The following is a 21,514-nucleotide window of genomic DNA, read 5'->3' as shown; positions in this document are numbered from 1 at the left end:
AAAATTAAAAAATTTCTTGAAACAATGAAAATGGAAACACAATATTCTAAAACCTATGAGGTACGGCAAAAGCAATATTAAGAGGAAAGTTTATAGCAATAAGTGCCTGCATCAAAAAAGTAGAAAAACTTCAAAATAAATAACCTTACAAAGAATCTTAAAGAATTAGAAAAGCATGACAAAAATCAAATCCAAAATTAGTAGAAAAAGGAAATAATAAAGATCAGAGCAGAAATAGATAAAATTGAAACCAAAAAAAGGATACAAAAGATCAACAAAATGAAAGGTTGGTTTTTTGAAAAGATAAACAAAATCAATACTAAGAAAGAGAGAAGACCCAAATAAATAAAATCAGAGATGAAAAAGGAGACATGACTACTGATACCACAGAAATTTAAAGGATTATTAGAGATTACTATGAATAACTATATATCAGTAAACTGGAAAACGTAGAAGAAATGGATAAATTCCTAGACATCCATAATTTACCCAGATTGAACCATGAAGAAATAAAAATCCTGAATAGACCAGTAACAAATAATGAGATTGAGGCTGCTAAAAAGTTTCCATCTGTAAAAGAAACCAAGAAAGTAATCCCATTTACAAAAGCTTCAAATAAAATAAAATGCCTAGAAATAAACTTAAACAAAGAAGTGAAAGATCTCTACAATGAAAACTGTAAAACATAGATGAAAGAAATTGAAGAGGACACACACACAATGTTTTATGTTCATGGATTGGAAGAATTAATATAGTTAGAATGTCCATACTATTCAAAGCAACCTACAGATTCAATGCAATCCCTATCAAAATACCAATGACATTCTTCAGAAAAATAGGGAAAAAATTCCATATTTATATTGAATCACAAAAGACCTAGAATAGGCAAAAGCCATCCTGAACAAAAAGAATAAAACTACAGCGGTCACATTATTCAAATTATGCTACAGAGCTATAGTAACCAAAACAGCATGGTACTGGCATAAAAATAGACACATAGACCAAAGGAACAGAATAGAGAACCCAGAAATAAATCCACATATCCACAGTGAATTCATTTCAAGAAAGGTGCCAAGAACATACATTGGGGAAAGGACAGTCTCCTCAAAAATGTTGCTGGGAAAACTGGATATCCATATGAAGAAGAATGAAACTAGACCCTTATCTTTTGCCATATACAAAAATCAAATCAAAATTGACTAAAGACTTAAATTTAAGACCTGAAACTATGAAACTACTAAAAGTAGTTGGGGAAACTCTGCAAGACATTGGTCTGGGCAAAGATTTCTTGAGTAATACTTCAAAAGCACAGGTGACCAAAGTAAATATAGACAAATGGGATCACATCAAGTTAAAAAGTTTCTGCACAAAAAGAAAACTATCAAGAGAGTGAAGAGACAACCCACAGAATGGGAGAAAATATCTACAAACTATCTACCTGACAAGGGATTAATAACCAGAATATATATGGAACTCAGACAACTCAATAGGAGAAAGTAAAATAATCCTATTAAAAATGGGCAAAATATCTGAATAGATGTTTCTAAAAATAAAATACATACAAATGGCCAACAGGTATGTAAAAAAAAATGCTCAACATCATTAATCATCAGAGAAATGCAAATCAAACCTATAATGAGATACCATCTCACCCCAGTTAAATGGCTTTTATCCAAAAGATAGGCAGTAACAAATGCTAATAAGGATGGGGAGATAGGGGAACCCTTGTACACTGTTAGTGGGAATGTAAATTAGTATAACCACTGCCAAGAACCATGTGGAGGTTCCTCAAGAAAACCCCTGAAAGTAGAACTATATGATCCAGAAATCCTGCTGTTAGGTACTCAAAAGAAAGGAAATCAGTGTATTTTAAGAGATATCTGTCCCCCCTTGTTTATTACAGCGGTATGCACAATAGCAAAGATTTGGCATCAACCTTAAGTATTCATCAATGGATGAATAAAGAAAATGTGGTACATATACAGAATGGAATACTATTCAGCTACAAGAAAAGGAATAAAATCCTGTTGTTTGCAACATGAATGGAACTGGAGGAAATTATGTTAAGTGAAATAAGCCAGGCACAGAAAAACAAATTTTTCGTGTTATTACTCATATGTAGAAGCTAAAAATTAAAGCAATTGAACTCATATAGAGAGAGATTAGAATGATGATTACCAGAGACTGGGAAGGGAAGCAGGCAGAAGGGGGACAACCGGGGATGGTTAATGGATACAAAAATATAGTTAGATAGAATGATGAAGATCTAGTATTTGATAGCACAACAGGGTGACTATAGTCAACAATAATTTATTGTATTTTTAAAAGTATAAGTGGAATTGAAATGTTTCTGATACAAAGAAATGATAAATTCTTGGAGTGATTGATACCCCAATTGCCCTGATGTGATTATTACACATCGTATGCCTGTATCAAAAAATCATGAGTATCCCATAAATATATGCACCTATAATGTACCCATAACAAAAATAAAAAATAAAAAAAGGAAAATACAACAGTAACAATAGAAAAGTGGCGAAGAGGCAACACGCATATCACAGAAGAGGAAAATGAATGATTCAAACATATGAAAAGATGTTCATTACTAACTAGAAAGAAAATTAAAACCATAATGATATACGATTATGTATTTCATTTCCAGCATAATAATAGAAATGTAATATCAATTTTATATCAAATGATGACAAGGATATAAAGCAACAAGGACTCATATCCTGCACATGAAAGCATACAATATGCTACAAACACTTTGGAAAATTTCCTTGCATTATATTGCAAATTTGAAGTTGCTCAGACCACAGGACCTATCAAATCTGTTCTCAGGGATATACTTGAGAGAAAATCCTGCACGTGTGTATCAGGAGAGCTTTAGAAGAATGTCTGTAGCAGTAATGTTTTTAATAGTAAAAAACTGGAAATGACCCTAATGACCATCAACAAGAAAATGGTTACTTAAGTTAGTATTTATGTAATAGGAAACTACTCAGCAGTGAAAATGAATACACTATAGTAATACACATTAACGCCAGTAAATTTCACAATGTTGAGCTAAAAAAATCAAGGGAATATAAACAATGTCTATAAAGTTTAAAAAATGTGAAGCTAAGCAATATATTATTGAGGGATATAGCCATATATGATAAACTATGAGGAAAAGCAAAGGAATGATAATCAAAATTCAGAAGAGTAACTTCTGGGAGATAAGGAGGTGGGAGGGAGGAGACACATTGTTCTATTTGTTAAGGTGGTTAATGACTGCATGGGCATTTATTTACTACTGTTGTTTAAGCTTTATATATATATTCTATAATCTCTTTTCTACTTTCATATATTTCATAATAAAGATATAGCAAACAGTGTGCGATTGGAGTGCTGATGAGGGAGTACTTCATCTGAAAGGAGGTGGGAGTGGGAGATGAGAGGCAGGGATCAGTGAAGTCTTCGTGGTGTAGTCAGAACTGGTTCTTGAAACATGAGGAGGGTTTTAAGGATAGAAACAGAGAGGAGCTTCCACCGGGAAGAATAGGATGAGGAAAGACATAAAAGTGTGAAATGGCATTGTGTGTCCTGGAAACAGCAATGGTTGAAGTATAAATTGGAGGAATAGAGTAGTATACAAGGATGGAAAATGGCATTGGGCCAGGCTGTAGAAGGCCTTTTAAAGAAAATCCGGTGGCTCATGCCTGTAATCCCAGCACTTTGGGAGGACAAGGTGGGTGGATCACGAGGTCAGAAGATCGGGACCATCATGGCTAAAACGGTGAAACCCCATCTCTACTAAAAATACACAAAATTAGCTGGGCATGGTGGCACATGCCTGTAGTCCCAGCTACTTTGGAGGCTGAGGCAGGAGAATTGCTTGAACCCGGGAAGCAGAGGTTGCAGTGAGCTGAGATGGCGACACTGCACTCTAGCCTGGGAGACATTGCAAGACTCTGTCTCAAAACAAAACAAAACAAAAAAACTTGTGAACCAATTTGGATCTTATCCTGCAAGCAAAGGCAGGCTGTTGAAGACTTTTGAGGAAACAAGTGGTTTAATTACACCTGTGATTTAGAAATACAATTTTGGTAGTTGTAGGAAGCATGAATAGGAGAAATTTGAGGCAAGTGGGACCCATCTAGTTACTGGAACAGTTCAGGATAGCAAAGACAAGGGTCTGTATTGTGGCAGTGGCAATGGAATGAAATGAAAGAATGAATACTTTGAGACCTGATTTGTATTTCCTAAATGTTTGTGCCCATTTCCAGAAAGACACAGACTGAAGCAAGGTGTACTGGCTTATTTCAGGCCAGGCCCTGCTCAGGACTGAGCACGCTCCCTAGTTAAGTAGTTAATTGTGAGCACTGACTCAGGAGCTTGCCCCCAGTTCCCTGTTCTCCAATTCCTGATTCCCTGATAGAAGTACATTTCCCAGTTTTCCTGGCCCTTCCCTTTCTAAAGCAAGGAAGGCAGTATTTGAAAACAAACTCTTTCCAATATTCATTAATCCGTCTTTTGGCTTACTTACGCCTGCCCTTAACTTCCCTTTCTGGACTTTCATTCTTTTCCCAAGGTCTCCTACACAAGCACAGTCATGCTACTAGGTTGAAGAGTCTTTTTCTTCCACAAGAGACTGATTCAGCTGATATCATCCTAAAGACCTGGGGTATATTCATCCTTCGGGCAGATAATTACACAAAGACTTGAGACACTAAGATGGCATTAAGATGGCATAACAACAACTTGTGGCTGGTCTGAAATGAAAAATGAATGCCCTGAACATCCAACAGGCAGTTGGAAATGCAGGCTAGGTCTTTACGAGGCATGTCAGTCCCTGCCTCTTCCCTGCACCACGCTTGACCAAATAATGAGACATAAACCTGCCTTGGGAATTGTGCTGTTTTATATGGGACACAGCAGGGGTGATCCCCATATGGAGAAGTACTCAATTCTCCCTTGGTATGATCTCTACTTGTATTTATTAAAAAAGAAGTATCTTGTCAAGTTGACCCATGCAGGAGTCAGATCTTTTCAACCTGGAGAAGGAAGCAGCAATGTTCCACAGCCAGGAGCAATGCCATCTCTGAGTTCAACACGGCCAGAGCTAGGAAGCAGTCACAGGGAAAGAAGGGGACAGGGTCTGACGATGGTGACTGCCAATCAGGAGAACACTTCTGGGCACCCCAAAGAAGAAATGTGAATGGCCTGATATTCACATTTAAGAACATAGTACCCAGCTCTCCATAGCTTCTGAGTCGCTCTGCCATGCAAACCAAATCCTGTGTGAATCATGATCAAGGTGTATTTCACACCCATTTTCTGATGAAAATGGAAAGTAGAAGGTAACTGGGCAAACTGAGTGACTCCCCTGCTCATCTTCCAGAAGGTTTAGGTCTGGGGGAGAGAAGAATGACAAAGAATTGCAAGCAGAGAGCAAATTTGCATCAACGCTGCTTTGTGAAAATGAAGAGGGAAGAAATTGTAGTTTATTCTCGGGCAAAGACAGAAAAATTATGGTTAAGTTTAAAAGAGAAAATGATACAAGTCTTCTCATTGAAGAGGCGAGTAAAGTGTATTTTTCAGATCACAGCAGTGGTTTGTAAACTTTCTCATTCTTTTCCATAGGCACCGCCCCCCACCATGAATAGTTAAAATCAAAGACTCTCCTCACATTTCTAATGTATTCAATTCCTTTCTATGTCTTTCCATGCCAAGATGCAATCTCAACCCTTTGATTCCTTACCAAACCTTTAACTAGCCCTCATGGGAAGATGCTTTTGAAATGGTTCAAAGTTGGGCATCCACTAGAAGAAGAAACAGCAGAGAAATGGAGTCCTCCTCATGTGAGGTAATGAGCCCCTGAATAATTGACAGTGGAGTGCCCCACGGCTCTCTTCTCTAATCAACACCACGCTCTCCCTTATTGCTGCAAGTAGCTCATGTAACTCGTTTAACACAGTGCTCATAGGTCGGACTCTGAAAAGAAAAAGGTAATGGATTTGATCTCTGTGAGAGGTTTTTCTCTTCCTTCATAAAAGGCATGGAGCAGGGCCAGACAATAAAGGGAAAAGAACTCACATTTGCAGACAATCTGAAGGATGATTAAGAGTGATGGCTGAGAGACAACTGGGCATCTGCATGAAATGGTCTTCAGGATGGCTTGTAAAGAGGCACACTGTATGGAGAGATGAGCTTTCAGGGTTGGTTGAATTTCAGCACCCAGACGTGATAAAACATCGGGTGGACGATCTTTGCAATGCAGGGCCCTCGAAATGATCTACCTGAGCCCATAAAATTGCTTTATTTCTCTAGACAGGCTTCTTTATTTCCCTCTTGTGTACTTGTTATCTCTCTTCTCTCATGCTTTTGATTTCATCAACTTCCTTAGCTCATTTGTCCGCACTGACCTGCTGGGGGTTAGCTCTGCGGGGTTGGTATATTCTGCTAAGCTCTGGCTTTCACATCATTCAGATTGCACTGCTCTCCTGTGTACCTTTTCTACGAGGCTCCAGCACACCTGTTTTGTAACTTTTATTCTGTCATGTTTTGCATACCCCGTGCTCTTGAAGTTCTTCATTATTTACTGTTTGACCTTATTTTACTTTATTTCCATTCTTTCCTTGTCATCCACGTCTGGTGAGAGACAGTTTACATATAAGGAAAACAAGTCTTGGAATGTCACCTAGTTTAAGATTAAAGGCATTTCTTAATGCTAGGCACAATAGGATTTTGCATATACAATGTCACTGATTCTGCAAAATCTTGATTAGATGTATCCAAATGGATGGTGATCCAAAAAAAGCTGACTGTGAGTTAGACTGAATTGCCACATATATTCATATAGTCAGTTACCTGTAAGATCCCATGTCCTGGTTCATCAGGTATCTTTTTGGCCATGGACGTGATAAGCACAGCTAGTGAATGTGCAGAGTTGGAAAACACAACTGCACACTTCTGTTCACATATGTGTTTGGCAGTCAATATTTACTGAGTGCCCCATGTGCACAGCGCTGGGCCCTGGGGTGCCGAGCGCTGTGGGGAGCCAAGAGCAACACGGTTCCTGCTCTTGCAGAGCTATGCTCTGGAGAGCCAGACTTCATAAAGTGATCAGACACAAATATGTAAAATTATCACTGTGACAAATGCTACGAAGAAGATGTGCCTGTTGCTGGGAGAGCCAATGACAGGTGGATGAGACCCGACTGGAAAACACAGAGTCTTCTCTGAGGAAGTGATGCTTGAACTGGGATGTGAAGGATGAGGAGGACTTACCCAGGGGAATGGGGGGGACCGCAGGGGGAAGAGCCTTTTGGGAAGAGGGAGCAACATTGCAAAAGCCCCATGGGCAGGAAGAGGCATGGGGAGAGAAACTGGTTGGTGGGATAACAGAGCAAGGGATGGAGGAGCTGTGTGAGATGAGCTGGGAGGGGGACTGGGGATAGAACATGCAGGGCCTGGCAGCCTTGTGATGAGGATCTGATCTTTACCCTGAAAGACCATGGGGTGCCACTGAAGGGTTTTAAACAGTAAGCAGATAGATCAGGTGAGTGTTTTGAAAAGGAACCACCTTGTCTAGCAGACTGAGGGGAGGCAAATACAAGTTGATTTGTATTTAAAAGCTTTTGTAGCCTCCTGACATGCTTACTTAAAAGATGCTCTCTGTACTTCTGTGCTGAGTAGTGAGTACAGTCGTGCACCACATAATGATGTTTTGATCGACAATGGACTGCATATATGATGGTAGTCCCATAATATTATAATATGATATTTTTACTGTACCCTTTCTATGTTTAGATATGTTAAGATACACAAATACTACTGTGTTAAAATTGCCTACAGTATTCAGTGTAATAACATGCTGTCCAGGTTTGTAGTCTAGGAGCTACAGGTTGGTGTGTAGGAGCTGTCACCTGGTGTGTTCAGGAGGCTGTACTATCTAGGTTTTTGTAAGTGTACTTCTTTGATGTTTGCAGGACAAAATCACTTAATAATGCATTTCTCAGAATATATCCCTGTCATCAAGAGATGCATGCCTGTATTTTAACAAATAAAAGCACAGGCCTTGGGGAGAAGAAGAGAATGGAAGAATAGCGGAAATTTCAGAAATATTGAACTAGGCACCTTACCTTTCCTGGAAAATATGATTCCCATTGATTAGATCAGTAAAATTGATTCTCTGTGAAATAACTTGCAGGATATGAGGACAAGCTGTCATTCCACTAATTGCTAGAGTTGACTCAACTGATCCTGCTGCTCAGGAGAACTCCTGCCTCCTCCCAACCCTCCTAGTGTGGGCCCCTGAAGCTGCCCAGAGAGGACCTGGTATTTGATCAAGGCTATAGAGCAGCTGTGAGCCCCTGACAGGGCAACTTGTTCAGGTCAGAGCTAGACAGCCAGTGAGTTGTTGTGCCAGTATTTGAATATGTCTGTCAGGCGCCTGCTCTTTTTACTACCTCGTTATTTCCTTACGAGGGAGGAAAACAAACTGACAAGAAAGTCACTATGACAGGTAAGAATTTTCCTCCAAGCAAGTCTTCAGGACAAGGAAGAAATTGAGTAAGCTTAAGAGAGGTGATCAGTGAAAGTATCTTAGGTGACTGAAATAAATGAAGTAGATGTAAATTGTGCACCAATGACTGGAGGCCTCAAACAGATAAACTCACCAATGGGTATATATCGCTGTTTTACCCAACTTTTTCCCACTGGGAAATTCTGTGCCCACGTGACAGTCTTTGTTAAGGGAATCAGCCTCAATGCTTTGTTTCTCTGAACTCAAGAGCATATTATTTCAAGACTGTATGCCATGCCATTCAATCCCAATGGCAGGATATGAACAAGATATGGAGAGGCTCCTCCCCAGTCCAGGCAAAGCCTCCAGCCAGGCAGGCCTGTACATTTATGGCCCAGACAAGCCACCTGGGTCCTGTGGAAGATAAAATGGGATTCTGCAGTGCTGAGGTACAGTGTGTGGCAGGATGGAGGGGACCATGCTTCTCTGTGCCCAGGACCCAGAAGTGCATGAGGGAGCCTTAGGGATCACAGTGCCAGTCACTTGACTGTGGAGTGTGTTCTCAGGCAGGACTATGTGGCAGTGGCAAGAACTCATTAGTGACTTTGTGGGCAGGGGACTCACACAAGTGGGGACTGGAGTTGCAGAGGAAGATAAGGACGTGTGCTACAGAGTGAATGCCATGGGCACACGGGAGGCACCCTCTGGGGCTTCTCTGTGGACACACTGTGAGAGGGGGCAACTGCCAGCTCTAAAGCTGGAAGTGGTTGTAGCTACCGTAACTTGGTTGTTAAAGGTAAATGTTACTAACTTGTTTCTAGCAATATGGTGGATTAGATTCCCTAACCTTACCATTGCTGAATAGGGAAGAAAGTAAAGAATCCTCTGATGCCAAAAGCAAAGTGAGAATAAGAGTCCTGGAAGGTAAACAAGTACCAAAGGCAGCTTTTACCCAGAAAATAACTACTGATTCCTGGGCACCTTGAGTTTCCATTTTGATGACTGGGCAATAACGATAGAAAATCAGCTTAGGGGCTACAAATGGAAAGTCTAACAGGAGATCCTGGCATGAACTGGAACCCCAAAGAACAATTCAAAAGAGGGTTGGAAAAATAAAAAGGGTAAGATAGAAAAAGTGAAACTAATAGGAAAAGAACAAAAATGATAGAATTCAATAAAAATATAAGTAAATAAAATTAATGTAAATGGGCTGAAATGACCATGGTGAAATACATTGTTACAATATAAAAAATCCAGGTTAATAGGCCAGAGAAACACATGCAGTATAAAGACACAGAATGGTTAAAAGTGAAAGGATAAAAGAGACATACCAAAGAAAACTAGCATGCTTATAATAATATCAGACAAAACCAACTTTAAAGCAAAAAGCATTGACAAGAGATACAGTAGGTCACTACATAATGAGAAGGATTTGATTCACTTGGAAAATAAAAGAAATACCTGAGTATCAAAAAACATGCCTTCAAAACATACAAAGTAAAAGCTGATAGCTCTTCAGGCTGGGCGTGGTGGCTGATGCCTGTAATCCCAGCCCTTTGGGAGGCCAAGGCAGGAGGATTGCTTGAGCTCAGGGGTTTAAGACCAGCCTGGGCAACATTGTGAGGTCCCATTTCTATTTTAAAAAAAATTGAGAGCTTTTCAAAGAAAAATTTGCAAAACGATTAGCAAAGATTTTTAAGAACCTACCCCAGTATTTAATAGATCAAATAGATAAACCTTAGTAAGACTATAAAATAGTTGAATAGTTCAATAACCAAACTTTATCCAACTAACACATCTATACAACACTGTACTCAACGATTGCAGAATGCACATTCTTTCCAAGCACACTCGGATTGTATATAAAAAATGCAACATGTTAGGCCAAGTTTGTAGCAAGACTGAAATCATGTGGTGTATTTTCTCTGAAGACAAATTAAGAATAGAAAACTAACTAGAAAATCCCCATAGATTCAGAAATAAAAAAACAAAAACACCTTCTAAATAATCCATGAGTCAAAGAAGAAATCACAGTAGAAATTAGAATGTATTTGGAACTTAATGAACATACTATATATTAAATCTGTAGCCTTAAATTTGTATATTAATAGAAATGAAGAGAGCCTAAGAACTACTACTGTAAGCATCCAACTTAGAAAAAAAAAAGAACAACAGAGTAAACCCAGAAAGAATGGATGGAATGAAATATTAAGTATGAAAACAGAAATGAATAAGCAAGAAGACAAATATGTAAGCTGACTCTTTGAAAACAATAAAAGAAAATTGAACAATCTTTGGCATGATTAATAAAGAAAAATAGAACACCAGAACAGTAGTCAAATGAAAGAGAGATAAATACATAGGAGACAGGCGAGGTATGATGGTTCCCAACTGTAATCCTAGTACTTTGGGAGGCCGAAGCAGTAGTATTGCTCGAGCCCAGAAGTTTGAGACCAGCCTAGGCAACATGGTGAAAGCCATCTCTACACGAAAGAAACAAATCAGTCAGGTGTGGTGGTGCACACCTGTGGTCCTTGCTACTTGGGAGGCTGAGGTGGGAGGATTACTTGAGCTCAGGAGGTTGATGCTGCGGTGAGCCATGTTTGTACTACTGCACTCCAACCTGGGTGACAAAGCAAGATCCTGTCTCAAAAATAAAATAAAATAAAATAAAAATAAAAATGATATAAAATGTTTGAAAACTAAGATGAAATAGGTAAATTATTAGGAAGAAAAGCAGTTTATCAGAATAGACTTACAAAGAAATATAAAATCTGAAGATAATTATTATAGAAACATAATTAGTGAACTAAAACTTTCACATGAAGAAAACATTCTAGACTTGGATGAGTTTGTAGGTGTCTTCCTCCAAACATTCAAGAATAATTCAAAACATACATAAACTTTCCTAGACAACAACCATAAACACCAGCAACAAAAAGGATTATTCTATTTCTCATTTTATAAGGTTAGGGTAGCATTAATATCAAAATCATTCCGGGATACTACAAGAAAATTATAGACCAATCTTACTCAATAACATAGATATAAAAATCTTAAAGGAAATAACAGAAAATTAAATTGATCAATGCATAAAAATGACATATGATGAATAAATAGGGTTCATCCCAGGAGCTCAAGAGTAATTGAACCATAAAAATCCTTTAATATGATTAATCATATTAATTACCATATAAAAGAAAAAAATCGGATGGTATTTTCTATGGATGCAGAAAAACTAGACAAAATTCAACATCTACTCATAATAAACTCTCCTAGCAAACTACTAATAGAAGAAAACATCTTTAATCTGATAAAGGTTATCTATAAAAACGCAGTAAACATCATGTTTAATGACATTTTAAAAAGCATTCTCTTTAAGATTAGAAATAAACAAAAGTGCCTGCTTTGGCCACTTCTATTCAGCATCATACAGTAAGCCAAGCCAATGAAATTAAAAAAAAGAAATAAAGGGACTTAAAAGGAAAAAAATCCCCAAAACTCTAAATATAGAAAATGTGATTTTTATGCAGAATATCCAGAGGTAGGTACAGATAAATTATTTGAAGTAATAAGAGAGTTCAGTAAATTTTGTCTGATATAATTGGTCAATATACAAAATTCAGTTGCCTTTCTCTTCACTGATTATCAGTTAATTTTAAAATTACATTAAAAGTACTATAGCCAGGAGAAGAATAAAGTTGGAAGACTGACACTACTCACCTTCAAGACTTACTATAAAGCCACAGTAATCAGGACAATGTGGTATTGGTGAAAGAATAGACAAATAGATCAATGGAACAGAATAGACAGAAATAGACCTACATAAATATAGTCAACTAATCTTTGACAAAGGAGCAAAGGCAATGCAATGAAGAAAAAATAGTTTTTTCAACAAATGGTACTGGAACAACTGGACATCCACATGCAAAAAAAATGAGTCGAGACACAGACCAAAACACCTTTCACAAAAATTAACTCAAAATGGATCCCGATCTAAATGTAAAATGCAAAACTATGAAACTCCTATAAGATAACATAGGAGAAAATCTATAAGACCCTGGATTTGGCAGTGACTTTTTAGATATGACACAAAAGGCATAATTCATGAAAGAATTAGGAAGCTGGATTTCATTAAAATTAAAATTTTCTGCTCTGCAAAAGACAATGTCAAGAGAATAAAAGGACAAGCCACAGACTGGGAGAAAATATTTATGAAAGATGTATCTGATAAAGGACTGTTATCCAAAATGTACAAAGAACTCTTAAAACTCAACAATGAAAAGGAAAATAACCTGATAAAAAGTGGGCCAAACACCTTAACAGATACCTCACCAAAGAAGATATACATATGACAAATTAGCATATGAAAAGATGCTCCACATCATATGCCATCAGGGAAATGTAAATTAAAACAACAATGAGATACCACCGCATGCCCAACAGAATGGCCAAAATCTATAACAATGACGGAACCAAATGCTGATGAGGATATGGAGAAACAGCAACTCTCATTCGTCACTGGTGGAAATGTGAAATGGTATAGCTAGTTTGGAAGACGGCTGTTTGTTTCTTACAAAACTCAACATACTTGTATCATGTGATCCAGCAATTGCATTCCTTGGGTTTTACTCAAAGAAGTTGGAAACTTATGTCCACACAAAAATCTGCACACAAATATTGATAGCAGCTTTATTCATAATTGCCAAAATCAGTAGTGCATCCAGACAATGGCATATTATTCAGCACTAAAAGAAATGAACTGTTAAGCCATTAAAAGACATAGAGGAAAGTTAAATGCATACTACTAAGTGAGAGAAGTCCATCTGAAAAGGCTACTACATACTGTGTGATTCCAACTATAAGACATGGTGGAAAAGGCAAAACTCTGCAGACAGTAAAAAGATCCGTGGTTGCTAGGGGTTAGTGGGGAGGGAAGAATGAATAGTGTAACACAAAAAATTTTCAGGGCAGTGAAAATACTCTTTATGATGCTATAATGTGGATACATGCCATTATACATTTGTCCAAACCCATAGAATGTACAACACTGGCTGGGTGCGGTGGCTCACGCCTGTAATCCCAGCACTTTGGGAGACTGAGGCAGGCAGATCACCAGGTCAGGGGATAGAGACCATCCTGGCTAACATGATGAAACCCTGTCTCTACTAAAAATACAAAAAAATTAGCCAGGCGTGGTGGCATGTGCCTGTAATCCCAGCCACTTGGGAGGCTGAGGCAGGAGAATTGCTTGAACCTGGGAGACAGAGGTTGCAGTGAGCCAAGATTGTGCCACTGCACTCCAGCCTGGATGACAGAGCAAGATTCCTCAAAAAAAAAAAAAAAAAAAAAAAAAAAGAATGTACAACACCAAGACTGAACCATACTGTAAACTGTGGACTCTGGGTGATAATGATGTGTCAATACTTATTCGTCCATTGTAACAAATATTCCAGTCTGGTGGGGACTGTTTAGATAGAGAGGAGGCTATGCATGTGTGGGGCAGGGAGTATATGGAAAAATCTCGGTACCTTCTTCTTAATTTTGCTGTGACCCTAAAACTGCTCTTAAAAAAATGAAAAAAAGAAGACTGGGTTAAAAATAATAAAAGCATATATTCACTCAACACATGCATTTGTGTAAAGATTTAAAAAATACTGTATTTAAGAGTAAAAATAAAACACAAAAAGTACCTGAGAATCAGTCTAACAAAATATTTGCAGGTATGTTATGGAAAAAGCTATAAAAGTTTATTTAAGCACTTCATGGAAAATCTATATAAATGGATTACATCATGTTTATGGAAAGACTCAATATTATAAAGATGTAAATTTTTCCACATTTATATATGAATTTCAAGCAATTCCAATAAAAATTCTAACAGGATTTTTTAGAAACTTGACAAGCAGATTCTAAAATTATATAGAAGGGCAAAAGCCCAAGAACATCCAAACACCCCTGAAGAATTAAGATGTGTGTCTGGGGGAGAGAAAGTGTCCCCATAAAGAAATCAACACTCATTAAAAGGTAGATAAGTATGGCATTGATGCAGGGATAGACAAATAGACTAGTAGAACAGTATAAAGAATCCATATACAGACCATTGCATTTACAGAAATTTAATTTATTACAGAGCTGTCATTGCAGATTGGTGGGAGGGGGTGGGACAAAGAAATACTCATTAAATGATGCTGTGACATGTGGTTATCCCTATGGAAAAACTGAGATTGAGGTTCTACCTTATATCATACAGAGAAATCAACTGTAGGTGATTAAAGACTTAGATATAGAAAGTAAAACTATACAACTTTTAGAAGAAGATATAAGAGAAGATGTTTAAGACCATGTCTTGGAGAATGATTTCTCAAACAAGACACAGAAAGCAGAAACTATAAAAAAGAAAAAAGGTTAAGCCAATTACACTAAAATTAAGACTTTCTTATCAAAGAGCATCATAAAAAAAGTAAAACTACAAGCCATAAGCTGGCATAAGATATCTGTATCACATTAATTGATGAAAAATGATCACCAATAACATATAAGCACTTCTAGAATCAACACGAAGAAATATTCAACAGAAAATGGGGAAAGACATGTACAGGCATTTTTTATTTAAGAGAGACATGAAAGTCTAATAAAAATAAGAAATGATGAATATCATTTGTAATCAAGAAATGCAAATCCAAATCTAAAATATATCATTTTCTACCTACCAGAATGAGAGTTTAAAAGTCTGAAGTACAAATCTGTGAGTGTGTGTAGTAAGAAAAACCTTTTTACATGCTAATGCAAGTATAACTTTCTACGACCACCTGAGACAATACTTTTGTGTTACTTAGGTAAGTTAAATTTGTGCCCTCTGAGGCATATAGTCTAGTCTAGAGAAAGTCTTGCATAGGTACAGCAGGAAAGATGTACAAAGATTGTATGAGTTACAACAAACTTGGAAACAACCAAAGTGTAAACTGACAGGGAAAATCTCAAATGTCCGTAAAATGGAAAAAGATAATTATCATAGGTTGTAGCATATTCACATAATGAAATAATTTGTAGCAGTGAAAAATAAATGAACTATAGCTTTATGCACCAAACTTGGATAAATCTCATGAACATAACATACAGAAAGCAAGCCACAGAGAAGAACATGTACAGTACGGTCCAGTTACATAAAGTTCACAAAGTGTGCAAAGCTAAATGATATAGTTGAGAGATACACACATCTGTGGTAAGAATAGAAGAAATGTCAAGTGCTTTATTTAGGAAGGTGGTTTCCTCTGAGGGCTGGAGAAAAGGAGAATGAAATCATGGGAGCTTGGTAATGTTCTGTTTTTTAAGTGGGGCTATGGGTTCATGGGTCCTTGAATCATTGTTAGTATTTATACTTATTACATATGTTAGAAATATTCTTGTAAATGGTTTTATGTTTAATAAAAACAATACATAAACCAGGATGCTTTTGTATTGGCTACTTATATCTGGTCTATAGAAGGAAAGGTGACATTTAAAAGAAGCTAATTTCAGGGAATGTTTTTTTCCATTTTAAAAAAAGATGGGCAAGTGGTATCTTTTTTGTGCATTGATTAGTTGAACAAAATGTTTTAGGTCGTTCCAAAGCCCATTGCAGGCAGACTTTTGCATCATGTGAGTTTCAGAAAGTAGGTAAACCATTTTATAAATAAGCTTATGTGATGCTAAGTAGGCAATACAAATGGTACCCAGCTGCAGGTGATGAAGTTATGAAATAATGTTCTTTTTCATCATAAAAATACATTTTATGGAAATGCGAACTATATTACACTTTTATGGAAACAGGAAAATATTTTACCATTTTAAGAACAAACTTGATCTCCTTTCAGATTCTCTTTTAACTTGACTCTCAGATTTTTATTTAAGCACTTAGAATTTCTATTCTTTCTCTCCAAATGTCTCCTGATTTCTTACATTCCCTGTTTTACTGAGCTTCTCCAATATTATTTTTTATGTTCATTATTTTTTGCCTGTGTTTTCTATTTAGTTTCGGTTTTTAATTAGGTTATATTCATAGGAGCTTTGTATCAGAGATTTATTCACTAGCTATGCAAATTTCATCTCTCCCAATTTTGTTAGACTATTTTACAAACGTAAGTCTTCTTTTTATAAACAGATCAGTAGTATTTTCTAATAATTTATTATCCTTTTCCTTAAAATCTGAATGTCCATTGTGTTTCTCTTATGACGCCAGCCTTCTTGAGTGACTGAAGAAAAACAATCAGACGTGACAATGATATATCTCTATTTATTATTCCCCTTATTTTCTGCATTCACAGATTGTGTTTTGTTTTGTCTATTCAACTTTTAATACATCAGTATTAACTGATGCTGAAAAACCATCGAGTATAATAATTAAAGTCAAAACTTGCTACTCTCCACTGGTTTTTTGATAAAGCGAATACAGTAGTTTCCCCTCATACCTCTTGCATATATTCCAAGATCCCCTGTGGATGCCTGAAATCATAGGCAGAACTAACCCTATATACACTGTTTCCCCTATCTATCTATCTATCTATCTATCTATCTATCTATCTATCTATCTATCTATCTATGATAAAGCTTAATTTACAAATTAGGCACAGCAAAGGATCAACAACAATAAAAAAATAAACAATTATAACAAAATGCCAGCATCACTACTCTTGCACTTTGGGGCCATTACTAAGTAAAATAAGTGTTACTTGAACACAGGCAGTGTGACACCATGATAGTCAATCTGATGATCGAGAGGGCTGCTGAGTGACCAATGGGCAGGGAGCATCTACAGTGTGGATAAAGGGCTGCTTCACCTTCTGGGAAGGACAAAATTTCAGCATGCTACTCACAATGCTGCACAATTTAAAATGTATAAATTGCTTATTTCTGAAAATTTTTATGTAATGTTTCTGGATTGCAGTTGACACAGGTATCTATAATAAAACCTCAGAAGGTAAAACCTCAGAGATTCACATGAAGAGCTTCCTAAAACATAGCCTGGTAACCCCACTCCTAGAGTTTCTGATTCAGCAGGTTTGGGTGGGGCTAGAGATCTGCATTTCTACCGAGTTTCCAGGTGATGCTGATGCCAGGAACCATGCTGATAACTATTGTTCTGGCTTAAATTCTGTAAGAAAGAGGAATCTTTTCCTGCAAGGGTATTTCTCTATTTAGGCTTCTTTGCCTTGGGAGTACTGTATATATACAGCAGCGAGTCATTTAGACCCCTTGTTAAAATACGTGGCCACTGTTTGCAACCTACAGAGACCAGCCCTGTAGTCCACTGTGGGTCTCTATCTCTCACAGGGCTCTGGCCATTTCGCTCATGGTCTTCCTGCTATGTTTCACCTGCACTGCCAAGATTAATTTTGTTTTACTGAACTACTTGTGAACTGGCCTGACAGCAGGTTAAGAAAGTGTCCTTCTGGCTTATAGGGAAGTTGTAGAGCCAGGAAACCATGTGGAGGTCCATCTTCAAACTAGGGCTAGACGGGGTAAGAGGAGGGTGGTGCTAGCTCAGGGCGAGGGCTGCCAGTCTCTGGTGTCAGCCCTGCCTGGGTTTAAATTCCAACTCGGAGGCTTCCCAGCTGTCAAAGGATTGTGGTGGGAGGGAGAAATAAAGACATGATGTGCCTGCTTTCTGCTTTTGGACTGTGGATAATTCCCTGACTTGGAAATGCGTATCACAGAAATGTAGACTTGGTGGTAGAAATAACAGATTCGGTCATCAGGGAAAATTGGTTGGTGAGGCTTTGCACAAGAACCCAAGGTTCCGGAACCCCAAAGCCACAGCTTTTCTTTATTAACTTAAAGAGGCAGGAGGGAGGGCAAGAATAAATTCTAGATTTTATTCATACACACACACACACACACAGAGAGAGAGAGAGAGAGAGAGAGTAAAGAGACTAATATTTTATATTGTTAACAAGCTTTGTTTTGTACCCTTAAATGAAGAATCAGTTACCCATCCATCAGATGCCTCAAAGTAATTATGAAATGAAAAAATCTACTCTCAACTTTATACTCTAATTGGAAAATTTCTAGTTGCTGTCTTTTTTTTTTCCCTTGAGACAGAGTCTCGCTCTGTTGTCCAGGCTGGAGTGCAGTGGCGCTATCTTGGCTCACTGCAACCTCCGCCTCCCGGGTTCGAACGATTCTCCTGCCTCAGCCTCCTGAGTAGCTAGGACTACAGGCGCGTGCCACCATGCCCAGCTAATATTTTAGTATTTTTAGTAGACATGGGAGATGGGGTTTCACCGTGTTAGCCAGGCTGTTCTCAATATCTTGACCTCATGATCCACCCGCCTCGGCCTCCCAAAGTACTGGGATTATAGGCGTGAGCCACCGCACCCGGCCCCTGTTGTCATTTTTAAGAACAACCTGTATTCATGAAGCCAAATCCCTTTTTCTTCTAATGCTTCTGTCTGCCCAGTATCAAACCAAAAGACTAGTCAATACAAAGGAAAAATTTCCCAAATCTCCCGCAAAACTATGTGATTAATCAATATGGGGGAAAAAGCACAAAACTAAAAATAAATTTCAAAAGATTCAACCTTAATGAAAACAGAATCATCAAACGGTAGAAAGAATTATGGAGCAATAATGTTTCCTTTTCAAACTATTTCTTAGATTTCTTTCATTTGCTCTTTAGAAAAATAGTACTTCATTGAGGTTAATCAATTAGAAAGTCATAAGCAGAAAAATGAGAATGAGAGCTATTATAAAATAGCATTTGGTCAAACCTTTAAGAAACTGGGTCATTATGAACTAGAAAGAAGGCAAACCTACAGCAACCGTGCTTGACAGCATGCTTTAGCACTCTTCCAATACCACAGTGGGTTTTTCTTTCAGAATTAAGTACTTCTATAAAAAGAGACTGTTCTTACCCTCATCCTCCCATTCCTTATTGCTGGTCCGTCTTCTGCCAATCTCAACACATACAAATCCATTTTGTATTCCCTTCCTCCACGAATGCTGAATCCAAATCCTTTGGCTCCTTTCTCCATGTCCACAGTGAAATAATCAAAATCCTTTGGGGTTGGGGAGAAAATGGAATAAATAATTGTTTAGTTATCAGAGAAGCTTCTGTGGCTAGTCTCTGTGTTCTCCTTCTCTCTCTTAGTTAATGTATTCCAAATGACATGATGTTGGGAGAAGTCGTCATCGGACTTCATAAACTATCCAAATGAAAGACAAAATTCCAAAGGTTTGAGCAGGCCACAGCACAGTTTACGTGGTCATCAAAGAATTACTGGGTAGCTTGTTTATTTTGGTATTCATAAGTTTATTTGGCAAACGTGGAATGATTACAGATAGGCCTGAGTGACACCATCTTTCCTTTGACTTTTCTTATTCACTGCTGTTGAGCAGCATAAATAAATGTCAGGGGTGTGTGTGTGTGTGTGTGTGTGTGTGTGTGTGTGTAAACTACAGAGTTTGCTGATTAGAAAAGTGAAATTTAGTGGGATCTGATAATTACATGTCTCAGTTGCACAGACTATTGAATATCAAGTTGGAATGTACAAAAGCAACTTCTCTTTTACCTAAAATGCAGTATATCCAAGATTCTCTGATCTTCACTATCCTTAAAATCTTTGGGCGTAAAGGTGATCTTCAATTCATAATAAAACACAATGTAATCTGATACATTTGAGATTGTACTTAATTTATATCTTGATATGTAGTTATGAAGTAGGAAGAATTTTCTAGATACCAAACTCTGGTCTAGACTCTTTTCATAAATGTTGAATGCTCACCCTGGCCTGTAAGGAAGACTCTCCCTTTACGAAACTGAATCTCAGAGAAGTTAAGGAAGTTGACATGAAGTGCATCAACAAATAATCATAATAACCGTGACACTGGTTGTGTAGACAGAGAGTTGTTGGCTGTGGCAGGCGCTACACTCTGGATTGTGAAGCCAGGCCTGGTCTTATTCTTATCCACCTGGGCTTGGCCCTTTATCACAGAATGGCAGGTAGGGAGCCATGTAAAACCCTATGGACCTAAAATACCTCCACTGCTAGCATCTCTACAATTTTCTGCATTAGCAGCACTCTCAGAGGTTCCAGGTTAAAGCACTTTTAAAACTGTGAAAAGGAAACGTACAGGGAGTTAGCTAGTATTAGCAGGGATTAGTTTATTCCATTACTACTCATCCACTATTTATGTATTTATCCATATTTATTTATTTATTGTCCTGCTTGATTCTGAAATAGATTTATTTATCCAACATGTTTTTGAGGATGCAGGTGTTACCCCGATGTTACCGGAACTAGGAATAGAACTTCAGCTGTCTATCCCAGACAGGTACTCTTTCCTCTTCCTCTCCTATTTCATTTCTTGCAGTTCTCTGGAAGCCCTGGTCAGGGCCCACTCTACTCTCTGGGAGGAGGTACCTGGGGTTGCCTGTAGTCCGACAGAGGGTACTGCCTGGTGTCGGGGGAGTGCTGCCTGTAGTCCAGCAGGGGAGGCTGCCTGTAGTCCAAAGGAGGGGGCTGCTGGTAGTCCCCTCCTGGGGGTTGCCTGTAGTCCAGCGGGGGCTGCCTGTAGTCTGTGAATGGAGGCTGTCGGATGTCTGGTTTCACATCTTGCCTTGCTTTCACTTCCGATCTGTAACTAAATCAATGGAAATGGGATTTGCTTTGGTAACTGCATTCTAAGGAGATTAGAATAATCACATGGTCTCCAGAGGTGGTCTAGCCATGGCAGCTCACACAAACCACTCCTCTTGGTGGTCCTGTTGGATTTTCAGGATTATGAGAAGATTAAATATTATTTAAAAATCTCTGACAAGTGCCATATTGTATACTTTTTAGTTGGCTCCTTACGAAGTCAAGGTAAAAATGATGGTTCAACCAGAACCTTGTGGAAAAGGACTCATGGATGTTCCTCTTTGACTTTGGCTATTTAAAAACTGTACAGCCACAGCAAATCTAGGGATTAAAGCACTGAACTACACATCCCAAAACATCAGCCTATCTTAATACCAGTAAACCA

General features: G+C 38.0%; 1 protein-coding gene across 1 annotated transcript in view; it reads right to left on the bottom strand.

The window, feature by feature from the left end:
* Positions 1-21,514, bottom strand: part of MAGI2 (membrane associated guanylate kinase, WW and PDZ domain containing 2) — a 1,457,999-nt gene that overhangs the window by 40,688 nt on the left and 1,395,797 nt on the right. The window contains exons 19-20 of the mRNA XM_011927762.1: positions 20,914-21,133; positions 19,405-19,548 (exon numbers count right to left, since the gene is read on the bottom strand). Of these exons, the coding sequence (XP_011783152.1) occupies positions 19,405-19,548; positions 20,914-21,133 (364 nt within the window). The remainder of the gene's footprint in view (positions 1-19,404; positions 19,549-20,913; positions 21,134-21,514) is intronic.

Source organism: Colobus angolensis, unplaced genomic scaffold (assembly GCF_000951035.1).
Source record: "Colobus angolensis palliatus isolate OR3802 unplaced genomic scaffold, Cang.pa_1.0 Scaffold74, whole genome shotgun sequence".
Taxonomy (NCBI): domain Eukaryota; kingdom Metazoa; phylum Chordata; class Mammalia; order Primates; family Cercopithecidae; genus Colobus; species Colobus angolensis.
Note: the sequence above shows the minus strand (reverse complement) of the source record. Positions and strands in the feature narration are given on the sequence as shown.